The sequence below is a fragment of the Penicillium chrysogenum genome (assembly GCF_028827035.1).
Source record: "Penicillium chrysogenum strain IBT 35668 chromosome Unknown utg000005l_segment0_segment0, whole genome shotgun sequence".
Taxonomy (NCBI): Eukaryota; Fungi; Ascomycota; class Eurotiomycetes; order Eurotiales; family Aspergillaceae; genus Penicillium; species Penicillium chrysogenum.
In genome coordinates this window covers 2,111,042-2,125,570 of record NW_026622753.1, presented here as the reverse complement: position 1 = coordinate 2,125,570, position 14,529 = coordinate 2,111,042, and the positions used below count along the sequence as shown (strand labels likewise).

Here is a 14,529-nt window from a genome sequence, read left to right as displayed (position 1 = left end):
ACATAGCCTCCATGCGTTAGGACTTAATGCAGCCTCTGGTCCTAAGTTAGATCACGAATTAAGACTCCATCCTCGACTCCACTGGGGGTTTCGTGCCCGGGGCTGCCCAGGCCAGTCCGTCCACGGGTGCCCGGGCGGGCGAATAAAGTGATTACGTAACATTGCCTGACGCGCATTCAGATCTACACTGGGGATGTTGCGTCTTTGTAGGCTGATTGTGCAACATTGTCTTGAATTTTCGCCGGTATTTGAACCCTTGCCAACTTGGCAGATCGCACTTATGCTTATATCTGGCCAAATTATGTCTGTCTCTTTCTCGAACGTTGCCATTTAGCATTGTTGCCTTCCTGCAGCAATGTCGCAACGACCGAACGAGCCCCCTGTACGATCTTCGATGTCTCCGGCGAATGGACGAAACCGAGATCGGTCCCCAGAAACTGCGTCGCCTTTACCACGATCCGATGAAAGCTCATTTCGTCATACCCCGCCCCAAAAGAACGACGGCCAAGCAAGCGGGGAGTTAGAGGGGACTACACTGGGCAGCAGTTCCCGTGATGGAGACCGAAGGACACCGGGCCAGCGGAGAACCCAGAGCTCAGGTGGCTTCTTGCTTGACTCATTGCCCCGCACACGAAGCACAAGAGTCAGCTTGCAACGCCCCCGCCCCCCAGAACCTCCCCAAGAGAAGCGCAGCGTTCCCGAACCGGATATCGTGGTCCCCAAGCAACGCTCGCGGTTCCCATGGAGCCGGAAGAAGCGCCAGGCATCTGAGGTAATGCCGGAAAATGCAAGTCCAAGCCCGACCACTGCTCGGCAAGCTTCTGCGCCTCCTGATAGACAGCCCTCTGGAAGCTCCTCGCAGCCTCAGGTACATGAAGACAATGTGGCACATTCAACTCCTGGCCTCGATAGGGACTCGATCCAGATCGTAAATCTAGCCTTGAACCTTAATGAGTCTCGGAGGAGGACAGCTTCTGGAATACCCCCGGGCTCTGAGAGCCGAAGACCAATATCTGTCTCTCAACCTGCTGTTTCAACAACTGACAGCTACGGGTATTCCCCACTAGAGAAGAAGTTCCAGCTCGACTCGCCGTATCGCAATCTCACTCAGGTCTCTGGTAATCGTTTATCACAGGGGACACTGCCGAGCTTAGAGCAATCATCTGTTATGAATTTGTTGCCTCCATCCGCGGTCGAGGATCACCGGGCATACGAATTCTCCGAAAGCACTTTGGCTCGTGCCGAGAGAGCACGCAATCATTTTGATTTATTTCATGAATACATGCGGCTCCTACCCTCGTTGCCACCTCTTCGAGATGCAGTCAAGCGTGACTCCGAGTCTAAGTCACAGAACCCCAACCGAAGCTATAACCCGCTTCAAATGATTCGCAACCGAAAAGTCAGGTATCGTGAGAAATGCTCTATCGATCCAGCCGCAGAAGGATGGCACGACGTTGAAAGAGTCCACCAATGGATCAACGACGTCGCGCATAAGTACCCCCTAAGAGAGTACGACCGACTAGATTGCTTGAAGCTGCCACCTTTCCAACAAGGTCGTCGCCATGTGTCTATTGGGGAACATGAAGATATGGATATGATGCCCACGTCTCCGGGGTCGAGTTTGCGGCGAGTTAGCCGAACCAGCAGCATGAAGGCCCGTCGACCACGTATCGATTGGAAGATATCGCCAGCAGAACTTCTGGCCGATGCTGCCTGGCTGGAATATGGTGCCAATAAGACGAAGGTGGTCGACAAGGATGGTTATAGACTCTACCCTGACCCCACAGAGTTAGTTATCATGGACACAAGCGGGGACCGCGGCACGCCTCAGAAGCAGCAACGCCTTTCAGTCGAAGTGGGAGATCACGCGGAGGCACATTCGTCACCGCGCACTTCTATCTCCAGTCCTCATCCTGCATTAGCGCAAGAATTCAAGAGCGTGGGTCGTGGGCGGCACAGGCACAGATTTCGAAGCCACTCGCACAGCTTACGCAGCCGTAGTGCTTCCAGCAAACGAAAGTCTTCACGATGGGATCATGTCAAAATGCGCTCGCGCAGCGTGTCGAGTTCTTCAAGCTCAGATACTCGCCCCTCCGTCGATGAAAAGCCTCGCAGGTCTCGTGAGAATATCCGCGACCATGTCCAAAGATTCGTCGAACATGCACACTCGGGATCTCGGATATCCCGCGACAAGTCTCCGGCTGTTCATAACACTGACATTGATCGGGGGAGAACACCACAGCCAGTCGAGCCGTTTTCCGTCGACACGAAGCAATCCCGCAAACACCGAAAAGGCTCTCTCTCATCAGCAGGCAGTCATGATGACCGGCAGGATACTCGTATGTCCCTGGAAGGCATGGATAGCACTGCGCCTAACTCTCCCGCTCGCGTCGGCTACTTCCCGAGCATAGCAGTAAATCTGTCACCACCGTCAAGTCGATCTCCCTCGCCTGCCAAGAAGGGTCTCCGTCATAAGATTGTTTCACGCCACGAACGCAGCAAGAGCAAACAAGCAGATCGAGATCGAGAGCGGGAAGATGAATTGCCGGAACTCGAGGCTTTGCGTCAGCGAACGACGGCGCCTGCGCGGACGGAGCGCGCGTCCAAGCTCGAGCCGAGTCCTCTTCCCGATGTTGTGTCGTCATCTTATCCCGATGATCAAGGCACGCACGAGGGCAATCGAGTGGATGCATATCGGTCTCGCAAAGGGCCCCATCTTCCCGAATCAAAGCTACGAGGAATATTTAAGGGGCCAGGTCGGATAGCAGAGATCGTAGGAAACGAGGTCTCCAAGGTCGGAGATCTCATTCTGAAGAAAGACGCGGAACCTGAATCTCGAAAATCATCGTCCGCCACTACTCTTGCATCAGATGATAGCGATTCTGATGAAGAATCCAGGGGTGACAGGAAGCCTGGCTCCAAAGGTCTTTTACGGCGCCTACCAACATTTACAGATGAGCCTGGGCGATTGACTCGCAGAAATTCCGAGAAGAACTCGTCCCGAAGCTTTATTCCCTCTCTGCCAACCTTCACGTCACCCCTGAGGCAAGATGAACGAAGTGAAGCACCAGAGGTGACCGACTTCGGCAGTCCTGGCGAACAGGTTTCCTCTCCACGACATTATGGTTCCCGTGATTCTCCCAAGAAATTCTCGCTGCCGCGCAGCAAAACGCTTGATTTCAGCCCTTCTCTGCGCACGGGACGGATAAAGCGGGACGAGATCAAAGACCCTTCCATCCCTTTCAGCTTAACACGGCCTCCTGTCACTGGGCTTGCCAACGCTCGAGCATCACCGGGAATTTCCCCAGAGGGAAGACGCACAGGGCTTTCAGGTGCTAGTCGCGCCTGGAGTATATCTGGGCGCAGTATCCATACCTTGATTGACACCGGCGTGCCTGGTAAACCCGAAGTTGAGCGCACGCGAGCTCTTCTATTGTCATCGGGGATTAAGGCCCGGGAGATTACTCGCCGGGCCCACACTCCCCGTGAGCCAGTTCCTCCCTGGCTTCAAAGCGCCGTGGGCCCTGGTGCGTCTGTTCCACAAGTGACACGAATCGGCGAATTCGACCTCGCTGCTCAATGCCTCCTCCAACGTTTCGAAGACACGCAGCACTCGTTCCAGCAATCCATGCACCATTTATCCACGTCTACCTCGTCCCCTCTCCGGTCCCAGCTGAGGAACCTGGAAAACCTGGTCAATCATTCTCTGGCTCCTCGCGTCCGAGCCACGGCAATGGATGCTGAGGACTTGTGTGTCCAGCTCAACACCACCAGCACACTCGCTGTTAAGCAGCTGAGTGATGCCCTTGACAAAGGCCTTCGTAAGCGTCGCCGTCGATTGCGGTGGATTCGTCGGACTGGCTTCATGGTTCTGGAATGGGCCCTTGTTGCTATGCTTTGGTGGGTGTGGCTGATTGTCATGGCTTTCAAGCTTGTGCGTGGTGTCTTCCGGGGTGCCTTCACTGGTATTCGATGGGTCTTGTGGCTGTGATTTACAGACTGCATTTGGACATTTCTTCATCCCTTTCCCGTGCCCACTAGTCTGTTGGGTGCTTTTCTATTTACATTACCATTTTTAACTCCATCGCCCTTGTTGGCGTGCATATACCCTTCCAGTGAGCTTGTTTATGTCCACTGTCTTTTCTAATTCACCATATATGATTTAATGGAGCGTTGCATCTGTTTCAGATGATTCCCAGAATACTTTTGTCTTCACGTTTTGTACATAATTCAGCTGTCATACCTCTGCTCCAATACATTTGGATTTGACCAATGTTCATTCGCCTCTTTTGACGGTGGAGGTTGCCCACCGTCTTTCAGCCCCCGGGAGGTGACATGGGCATCATACGCGATGATATTCTGCAAGCAACCGCAGTCGACAATGAAAGACTCGAAATTTTTGGAACAAAGCTTTTTCTCTTCTTTGTTCGACTTTGTCATTCTTGCAGGATATTTCAGAACAATATCTTTAGAACCAAAGGAAAGTGTGCAAGTATACCTCTTTGTTTTTCCTTTTCTTGCCCACGCTTAACAATGGGAACCTTCATATAAAAGGGACCAGCAAGCATAAATAGCTGGAGAGACCCGTTGAATTCAATCAACCTTTACGACTATTGGCAAGATCCCTTTCCAGCAGAAACTAAAACACTCCTCAGGTACATCCTCATTCGCAATATACCGATCGTCTTATACACCAAAATGTCTCCAACAGGTAACAAGATCCCCACTAACATCCGCTCAGTGAACCGCGCCTACAAGGAAGCCAGCACTAGCCGGTGGCAATTACTACCCCTTTTCCGGTCATTCTTGGAGCATAGACCGGCCGACACCATGCTTGCCGTTCAAGAACGCCGCCTTCTCGTTTCCTGGGACCTCAAAGCCATCCATTACCTGAGAAGATGCTTGAGGACGTGGGTTCTGGACAAAGTCCCAGGCGACGCGATTGGTGCATTCCTCGTGACTGTCTTGTATGAACAAGACTTTCATCTGGATTACCGGCTGACCATGATGGTGAGGGATGGACAAACTCAGCTACACATCGCTCGTCGTGTGTTGGCATTCTATCAAATCCGAGACGAAGCAGGCGCTCCCATCTGGGATAATCTGGCCGTCTACGGCGAAGACACTCACTCGAAACCACGATCTGTTCAGGGCAAGAGTGCTGCTGGAAGCTCTACTGTCACGAAGGAGCTTCCACCGCGTATCCCTACACCACCGCCTGCTGACCCGAGATGGCCCCTCTTCATGGGTGCGCTTAGCGACCCGGAGTTTGAAGACCTCGTGGACAAGCTAGGAGACGATGATCATGCAGAGGGAGACCTGCCCCCCTTGTTCACCGGCGTGCGTGAGGAAGATATTCCCATCATTCAGGCGTTCCGGAGATTCAATATCCACAAGAACGATTCCTCCAAGGACCTTCCTCTGCCTGATGGGACAGATCGGATTGACTATACCTCGGAGCAGACTAACATATCACAGGATAAGCCCCTCCCTCCTCTTCCCATGAAGAAGTCTCTCCCCACCCTACCCACTGGCAAGGCTCTTCCCGCCTATAAATCCCTCCTTCCACTCCCACCTCTTTCACGCCCGTCAAGTCCGAATCCCTCATCTGTGCGTGTGTCGACTTTCAAAGCAGGAAAGAAGCTTAGAGTCAGATGGGCTGACTGTGTGCAGAGCGAACATGCTGACATTGAACAGGGGAAGGGTAAGGCTGACCTACGTTCGTCCCCGGCAGCCCGCCGCCCAGAGCTTCCTGTTGATGTCAACGCCAACCGGCCACATCCTCCCTCGGACGTTATATATGCCTATATTCGCGATCCTTGGCATTATAATGTTCCCCCGCCGCCTCCTCCGCTTAAAAAGAAGGCGGGAGTGGAAGACTTGCGCAAGGCTCGAGTGCGTGGTGATTGAATGACTGGCGATTTTTAGTCGATAAATTTGGATTAGACATCTAGAGTTCAGCAAGAGATATCTCTTGGCCAAGATATCCAACGTCTTTTTAGCATGAGGTATGGTTTGAAATAGCAACACTGAACTTTCTTTTGGATATATTTTTGTCTCGTGAAATGGGTTCTTTGAATGTACAACGCTTGAAAGAACAATCCAAAGAAAGAAGAATATAATAAAACAATAATCTATTTGTTCAGACAGGAGAGTAGAATGTAGTATCTTGATCTTGAAATACAGGTCCCAGAAAGTCTCAGTGTGATATAGTGCCATGCGTAAATAGTACAGGGGTTGTTGAGGATGGAAGAAGCAGCAGGAATTGAAAGCAAGATATGCTGCTTCTTAGCTCCAACGAGAGCCAATTCCAGGCACTGCCTGGCTTGGATTGCCGGAGTAGTCGGAGGGGAAGGGGGTTATTACATATTTTATCGTTTATTTCTTGTGTCTGTCGGCCTGGGCCTTCACGTACTTGGCGATGAGTTCCTTCCTGTAAGAGAAAGCGGTTAGCAATGGAAGAAGTATTCAGAGGAGTTATTCTGGTTGGAACATACTGCATGTGAGGAGGAGCCTTCTCGTAGTGGCTGAACTCCATGGTGTATTCACCCTTGCCCTGAGTGGCGGCACGCAGGTTACTGCTGAAGCCGAACATGCCGTTCAGACTGCAGTCAGCGTGGACAGTGAACTCGTCAACACCGGTCTCGGTGTCGTTGATAGTGGCATTACGCTTGTTCAACAGGCCGATAACATCACCCTGGAATTCAGTCGGAGCGGTCACAACCGTCTTCATGAGGGGCTCCAGCACAGAGGGCTGACTTTCCGCGAAGGCCTTGCGGAATGCCTGCTGGGTGGCATTCTTGAAGGACATTTCGGAAGAATCGGTCATGTGGGTGGCACCGTCGTTGATGACCATGCGAGTACCGAGAACCTTGTGGCCGATCAGAGGACCCTTCTCACAAGAAAGGTTGAAGCCCTTCTCGCAAGCATACAGGAACTTCTCGGAAATGCTGCCTCCAATAACCTGCTGCTCGAACTTGTTTTCCTCGAGGGCGCCGGTAGGCTCCATGTACCCCATTACACGGGCAAATTCACCGGGTCCACCGGACTGCTTCTTGAGCAGGTGGTCGAACTCAACACGGTTGCCGATGGTCTCACGGTAAGCGACCTGGGGCTGGCCAGTCTCGCAATCGACCCGGTACTCACGGCGCATACGCTCCACGTAGATGTCAAGGTGGAGTTCACCCATGCCGGAGATAATGGTTTGGTCGCTCTCGCTATCGTAGCTCACTCGGAAGGTCGGGTCCTCTCTCTGGAAACGGGCCATGGCCTTGGAGAAGTTGGCACCGTCCTTGCTCTGCTTGGGCTTGATAGAGAGCGATACAACGGGCTCAGGAACGAACATGGATGACATGCTGTAGCCGAGAGTGCCATCCGTGAAGGTGTCACCAGATGCACACTCAATACCGAACACGGCACAGATCTCACCAGCGCCAATCTCGCTGACTTCCTCCATGTCGTTGGAGTGCATGCGGACGATACGGGGAACCTTGACCTTCTTGCTGTTGCGAGCGTTGAAGACGTTGGCGCCCTTGCGGAGAGTACCCTGGTAGACACGGATATAGGTCAATTGACCGAAGTTGCTCTCCTCCAGCTTGAAGGCCAGACCAACAAAAGGAAGAGAGCTGTAGGGGACAAGCTTGACAGACGCCTCCTCGCGCTTCTGGTCAAGGGCAAGGTTCTCAACCTCAGCAGGGTTGGGAAGGTAATCAATGACACCGTCCAGCATGGGCTGAACAGACTTGTTGGCCAGAGCAGATCCCATGAAGACGGGGGTGAACTTCAATCCAATAGTGGCTCGGCGAATGGCGGCTCGGATCTGATCCTCGCTGGGCGTGAGTTCCTCCAAGAAAATTTCAGCAATCTCATCGTCGACATCGGCAAGAGTCTCAATGAGCATGGTGCGGCGCTCCTCCGCAATAGCCTTGACCTTCTCGGGGATTTCATCCTTCTCCATAATCTCCTCACCGCTTCCGCCAACGTTGTATAGAGCCTTCATGCGGATCAAATCAACGACACCCTCGAACTCGTCCTCGGCACCGATGGGGACCTGGACAGCAGCCGCAGGCATCTTCAGCTTATTGTTAATCTGGTCAACGGCCTTGAAGGGGTTAGCACCCATACGGTCCATCTTGTTCACGAACGAGATACGAGGAACGTTGTAGCGGCGCATTTGGCGATCGACGGTAATCGTTTGGGACTGGACACCGGAGACAGCACACAGAATCATGACGGCGCCGTCCAGAACGCGCAGCGCTCTCTCGACCTCGATGGTGAAATCAATGTGACCGGGGGTATCGATCAGGTTGAGGTGGTACTTTTGCTCAACACCCTCCTTATCCTTCTTAACCCAGTCACAGAAAGTGGCCGCGGACTGGATGGTAATACCCTTCTCACGTTCCAAGTCCATGGAGTCCATCTTGGCACCGACGCTGTCACGCCCGCGGACCTCGTGGATAGCCTTGATACGACCAGTGTAGAAAAGAACTCGCTCTGTACAGGTAGTTTTACCGCTGTCGATATGGGCCTGCGCAGGGAGACTTCATTAGACAAGGACGAAAGCAGATGTGGGAGCAATTGGAATAGTATGTACCGCAATACCAATGTTACGACACTTGTCAAGACGAGCGGCCTCGACCGGATCGAGATTGTCGATAATGGCGGTTTGGGACAGACCGTCCGGGTTGACCTTAGCAGCCTCGAGACTAACGATAATGTTAAACAGAGTAAAAGTAATATATCAGACCGACGAGTATACTTACACTGCAGAAGCAGCAGCAGAGGCATTTCGGCGCTGGTCCCATTGTCCCAACTTCGACTGGTAAGCCGGCGCAACAGCGGCGGACCGGAACGCGGCCGTGGAAGCGCATCGTTGGCGCAGAAGAGTCTGGGGCTGGAAACGAGCTGATCTCGTCAAACCAAACACCGCGCGGGTTTGTAACCGGGCAAGAGAAGGAGACCGCATGGTGATGATCCAACCACACCAGAATTGATATGATCAACGCGAATTGAATGTTTAGTTGGCTCCCCGAAAAAAAGTTCGGGGAAGCCAGGAACGTATCACGTGACTATTTACGTCGGCCCATCAAAGCCGGGAGATTACAATTCGGTGGATGTAGAACTATAAAATGAGATATCGACATTGAAAACGATGATGTCTGCTGTTTGCAGTTTTGAGCTTCGTGACAAGTCGTTGGTTGGAGTGAATTGCGCATATAGCCATGGATATTAGCCATCCAAGAAAGGCAAGACTGGAGATCGTGATATGGGTTGAATTGAAACATGAAGACCCAATAAATTTGATTGCCACACTAATATACAAGAAGAATACACAAGCGCCGTGGTATCCAACCACTGTCTGGTTTTGAAAGAAGAATGCAAAAGTATGCCGCCGATCCTGGTTCCGCCACAAGCCGTATATCCAAGGTATTAAAAGACGACCTGGTTGTCGAGAGCAGGTTCGTGTATGTCTGGAGATATTGCCAATATCTCAGATCGTTCGAGTAAAGGCTGCCGCGGAGGGACAAAGCGATGCACGCTATCGGAGAAAATGACGGAAAGCGAGGACTCTATTTCCCTTGCCGTTGCTTGTGCTTGGGGTTCTTCGAGCTAAAAGACCAAGGAAAAACATATTAAAACCGAACGACTCCAAGCATAGCCATCAATGGCACGGGGTAATCACTCACCAAATGATGTAGACACGGCCTTTCCGGTGAACGGGCTGTTCAGTAGTCAGCACCCACCATTTCCCAATCATTCCACGATGGACGCATTCAATATCTTGAGTCATACCTTGCAACCATCACACAGTCTCTTAACAGAAGACCGAGTCTTCATTCCCCGAACCTGCTCCACCTGCCTAGCAGAACCATTCGCCACGGCAACAGCATTGCCGGACTTTACTTGTCCACGGAGCCTCGTAAGGCTGTTGCGAATCATGTGCGAGAAAGGTCGTAATGAGGCGGTCCGGGTGGTCACAGAAGGGAGGAATTGGCGGAGGGTCCCGGAGGAGGCACCGAAGACGGAGCGGAGGGAGAACATGGCGGCGGGTTTCGACTTTAGTCTATCTCCACGGAAGGTGATCAATTGGAGGCTGCGCCTCAAGTATCACCGTATGAAGAACAAGACGTATGGGGGTGGGGTGCGAGGTTGATGTTTGGCTCCGAAGGTTCTCTCGTGCTGCGATCGCAAATGTTGGCCGGAGGTTCTGTATCGCCGGTCGGCCGAGGGAGGTTAACCGCTGTGATTGGTCGCTTTTGCACTACAAGTATAACGGCGACAGTGAAAACAGAGACCATATGTGAATCCTTTTAACGACTCGACGAGAAAGTTAGTTTAATTTGTTTAGGCTATCTAGAGACGCTAGCTGGGATATATCGGCTGGGCTGAAATGAAGGCCTGACCCGCAAGGCAGGATTGCGTGCATGGATGCTCAAGAATGAGAGAAAGGACATTTGAGGGTATTTGTACTTATGCGAATATGTAGTAAGAACCCCTAAAAGTAGACGATGTGACCTATGATACAGAGGGTCTATCAAAATGAACCAAACGCCGAAAACAGAGACAAAACAGGCCTAGACCTCAAACCGCTTAAACCATAACAAGCTATGAACAATGCATCTTCTCGTTACCCACCTTCTTTTGCGATTATATATAAAGAAAAAGCTTATTCGGAACGCAAGAAGGTCTTGTAAGTGGGTGAGTCAGTGTGCTCAGTGAATGGATAGCCCAGATCCCGAAGGAACGACTCCAAGTCCTCCTTCTCGGGCGACGGGCACTGGATTCCAGCCAGAACCTTGCCCACATCACCGCCGTAGTTGCGGTAGTGGAACAGAGAGATATTCTGTTCAGGACGGAGAGTGGTGAGGAACTTGGCGAGAGCACCTGGACGCTCGGGGAACTCGAACATGAAGATGCGCTCGTCGGCGACCTCGCAGCGGCCGCCTACGAGGAAGCGTACATGACGCTTGGCAAGTTCGTCATCACTCAAGTCCCGGCAGCTCATGCCGCCCTTCTCCAACTCGCCCATGATCTTAGCAAGATCTTCGCGGCCAGTAGAGGCAGATAATGAGATACCCATGAGCACATCGGCCGACTCTTCGCGGGCATAGCGGTAGTTGAACGCGGTAACGGCGTGGGGCAGGACAATCTCAACGAGCTTGGCGAACGCACCGGGCTTCTCGGGGATCTTCACGCTAAGAAGTGCCTCCTTCTTCTCACCAAGGGCAGCGCGCTCAGCAACAAACCGCAGACGATCGAAGTCCATATTAGCACCGGAAGTAATGGCAATAAGCTCGCGGTTGGGGTCAGGGCTGGGGTTCTTGGCAATGTATTTCTTGAGACCGGCAAGAGCGAGAGCACCAGCAGGCTCGACGATGGACCGGGTATCCTCGAAAGCGTCCTTGATAGCCGCGCAGGTCTCATCGGTTGAGACCTGGATGACATCGTCGATGACCTCGCGGCTAAGACGCCAAGTTTCCTCGCCAACCGACTTGACTGCTGCACCGTCCGCAAAGAGGCCAACCTCCTTAAGGAAGACTCGGTTACCCGCACCGAGGGACTGGGTCATAGCGTTGGCATCGTAAGCCTCGACACCGATGATCTTCACCTGGGGTGCGATACGCTTGAGGTAAACTCCAATTCCGGCAATCAGACCTCCTCCTCCAACAGCACAGAACACCGCCTCGAGCTTGTCCAAGTTTGCCTGGCGCAGAAGCTCCATGCCGATAGTACCTTGGCCAGCAATGACATAAGGGTCGTCGAATGGTGGAATGTTTGTCAGACCATGCTGCTTCTCCAACCGGTGAGCCTCATCCTTGGCAGCATCGAAGTCCATTCCGTGAAGGACCACACTTCCTCCCAAGCGAGCAACGTTCAGGTGCTTAATGGCGGGGGTACCGGAGGGCATAACGATGGTAGCGGGGATTCTCAGCTTGCGGGCAGAAAAAGCCACACCTTGAGCATGATTTCCTATATTGAGTTAGTAAGAAGCACTCTGAGTTTGTTTTATATACCAGGTATATATACTCACCAGCAGAGCAAGCAATAACGCCCTTCCAGCGTTGCTCATGGTTCAAATGAGCCATCTTGTTGTATGCGCCACGAAGCTTGAAGCTGAAGACCGGCAGCAAATCCTCACGCTTGAGAAGCACCCGGCTTTCTAGCCGGCTACTCAGGTTGACAGCATGGGTAAGAGGGGTTTCTTCGATAACATCGTATACTCGTGACGTCAAAATCAACCGGAGATACTGGAATCGCGGGGCAATATTAGAATTTAAAGATCCAGTGGTAATTGCACGACTTGAACTTACATCTGGGTAACCGTTGGGGAGCAGAAAAGCTTCAGGGATGCCCCAGTTAGGAGGCAAGCCGGGCGTCCTTTGCTCGCGTTCAGAGGGCGGCGTCGGAGCGGCGGTATACTCAGTCAACGCAAGCCCGCTCATCTTGGGAGTGACGGGCGTCGCGACGCCGTTGGACGTCTCGCTAGACATGATAAGTCACGATCGATTATACCAAACGATGGAGATAATCAATCCCAAGGCTGACTAGAAAGAATTTGGACGGGAAATTCTAAACTCTGACTCTTTTTTCCTGAAGGCGGGACCGGTGATCGGAGTCCCTTATGTCATCAACCCTGAGTGCTAGCCCTAAATAAAGCTTGATTTGGGAGTGTAGAAGGGGTGAGATAAAGTAGATGAGGTTAAAGCGAGGAATAATGTTCCAGACAAACATGAAATTGTGTATCCCTTGGACTGAATGAAAGAAATGAAGGTTGGGTGGCAGCCCTGGAGGTATATAAGTACAGGGAAGTTGTACAAGTAGATATGTAGCGGTCAAGATTGAGGGGCAAATAGTACAGAAATTACTCATTTGTACTTATTTATACTTGTATTATTATATCCTGGTCCAGTAAGAGATCCCACAGAAGCATTCAAGCAAAATAGGAAACCCAACGTCCATGTATGCTGTATTTGGTAAAGACGTAGTTGGTAGATGCGCGGCCAAGTTACATAACACCCGGGACTTCGTTGAAAACTTGGCGTCATACCACAGCTCGACCTCTGCGCCCCAACATCTTGAAGAGTCTATTCTGACATCAATCTTCCAACTCACGTCCACGATTCGTCTTTTGCCTCTAATTCACGATTTATAAGGTTCGGCCGAATATCCCCGACTCGAAAACTCCGCATCCCGTGGACGCAATTGGACTCCGCACCACTCAACATACCCAACTCCGATCAACTTCACGATGAGTCGGGAACCCGTGCCTTCGTCTTTTGACGAGGGAAACCCGTATGTATCACATTATCGGCGCGTCCCGCAAGCGGCACCCAACAATGCTACATAGGAAGCGAAGCGAAAGTTCATCTGCTAACGCTGGGCGTCCGACAGTCAATTTACAGAAGAGACCGGCATGCAAAAATTCACACGACGCCTCAAGGAAGAGCCGCTCGTTCCACTTGGTACGGAATTCTCCTAGCACCAGCGCTCATTTTTCACTCGGTATTCCCTCCCGAAATTAACAAAAACTAATACATACTACCACAGGATGCGCCGCAACATGCTATGCTCTCTACCGCGCCTACCGGTCGATGAAATCCGGCGATTCAGTTGAAATGAACCGAATGTTCCGAGCCCGTATCTACGCACAAGCCTTCACACTAGTCGCGCTAGTCGCCGGCGGAATGTACTTCAAGACGGAACGGCAGCAGCGCCGGGAATTCGACCAGGCGGTGGAACTTCGGAAGAAGCAAGAGAAGCGCGACGCGTGGTTGCGCGAGCTGGAGATTCGTGATAAGGAGGATCGCGAGTGGAGGGAGCGCCATGCTGCCATTGAGGCTGCGGCTAAGGAGGCTGGGAATAAAACGGCGCCGCGTAAGGAGCCTGAAGCGGCACGGTCATCGATTGAGCCTGCCGATGAGAAGTCTATTGGGGTTATGGATGCCGTGAGGGCTCTTATTTCACGGAATTGATGGCGTGCGCTCTGTAAGATAGGAGAGTTTCTTTCTTCCTTTTGTAAATATCATCGAAATTCTCTAATCGTATGTGGATCTTCAGCTGGTGATTGTGCTCTCGTTCTAGAATGCATAACTAAAAGTGGCAAAAGTACGATGAGCTCACCCGTACTATCTGGGGTTGTGCTGTGTACGGGGACTCCGACGATCGACATGCCGAGGTTGAAATGTCCTCGTTGATCCGCGCCAAACAAGCACGGCACTAGCACAACAAGGTAGACCACCATCTTGGAAGTATCCTGGAAATGTTTCCGAAAATGGAGTGTGTTATTCTGGATCAGCGTGGCCGAATTTGTTTGCTTGGCCGAGGCTTTCATGTGAGATCGACAAGGCTACTGTGCGGCAAACATATGATGCTCATGGCTGATTCGGAACGGGAGTGCCGTCGGGTGTGATTTTATGTGATTTCGTGTAGTTTTGAAATTACTAGATTGTTAGGAGTGTATAAGAGTACAAGATGAATGTGCTTTTCATGGAGACTGTTAGGTTATTGTCAGGTCAAACAAGAAGCAAA

The 14,529-nt window shown here is 51.8% G+C and overlaps 6 protein-coding genes across 6 annotated transcripts; 3 read left to right on the top strand and 3 right to left on the bottom strand.

Annotated features, from left to right (window-relative positions):
* Positions 1–355: 355 nt before the first annotated feature.
* Positions 356–3,991, top strand: N7489_009198 (uncharacterized protein; the record flags this gene model as incomplete). The annotated part of the gene is made up of 1 exon (XM_056714948.1): positions 356–3,991. The coding sequence occupies one exon, from the start codon at positions 356–358 to the stop codon at positions 3,989–3,991; it is 3,636 nt and encodes a 1,211-aa protein (XP_056562570.1).
* A 707-nt stretch (positions 3,992–4,698) lies between these two features.
* On the top strand, positions 4,699–5,910 carry N7489_009197 (uncharacterized protein; the record flags this gene model as incomplete). Its single annotated transcript, XM_056714947.1, has 1 exon — positions 4,699–5,910. One exon carries the CDS (start codon positions 4,699–4,701, stop codon positions 5,908–5,910), a length of 1,212 nt encoding a protein of 403 aa, XP_056562569.1.
* Positions 5,911–6,378: 468 nt separating this feature from the next.
* On the bottom strand, positions 6,379–8,965 carry N7489_009196 (elongation factor G; the record flags this gene model as incomplete). Its single annotated transcript, XM_056714946.1, has 4 exons — positions 6,379–6,433; positions 6,498–8,527; positions 8,594–8,705; positions 8,763–8,965. 4 exons carry the CDS (start codon positions 8,963–8,965, stop codon positions 6,379–6,381), a joined length of 2,400 nt encoding a protein of 799 aa, XP_056562568.1.
* A 604-nt stretch (positions 8,966–9,569) lies between these two features.
* Positions 9,570–10,041, bottom strand: N7489_009195 (50S ribosomal protein L36; the record flags this gene model as incomplete). Its single annotated transcript, XM_056714945.1, has 3 exons — positions 9,570–9,609; positions 9,687–9,721; positions 9,793–10,041. The coding sequence occupies 3 exons, from the start codon at positions 10,039–10,041 to the stop codon at positions 9,570–9,572; spliced, it is 324 nt and encodes a 107-aa protein (XP_056562567.1).
* A 625-nt stretch (positions 10,042–10,666) lies between these two features.
* Positions 10,667–12,491, bottom strand: N7489_009194 (threonine dehydratase, biosynthetic; the record flags this gene model as incomplete). Its single annotated transcript, XM_056714944.1, has 3 exons — positions 10,667–11,970; positions 12,032–12,248; positions 12,312–12,491. The coding sequence occupies 3 exons, from the start codon at positions 12,489–12,491 to the stop codon at positions 10,667–10,669; spliced, it is 1,701 nt and encodes a 566-aa protein (XP_056562566.1).
* A 745-nt stretch (positions 12,492–13,236) lies between these two features.
* Positions 13,237–13,973, top strand: rcf1 (respiratory supercomplex assembly factor RCF1; the record flags this gene model as incomplete). Its single annotated transcript, XM_056714943.1, has 3 exons — positions 13,237–13,293; positions 13,393–13,463; positions 13,549–13,973. The coding sequence occupies exons 1-3, from the start codon at positions 13,250–13,252 to the stop codon at positions 13,971–13,973; spliced, it is 540 nt and encodes a 179-aa protein (XP_056562565.1). The 5' UTR covers positions 13,237–13,249.
* Between the last annotated feature and the right edge of the window lie 556 nt (positions 13,974–14,529).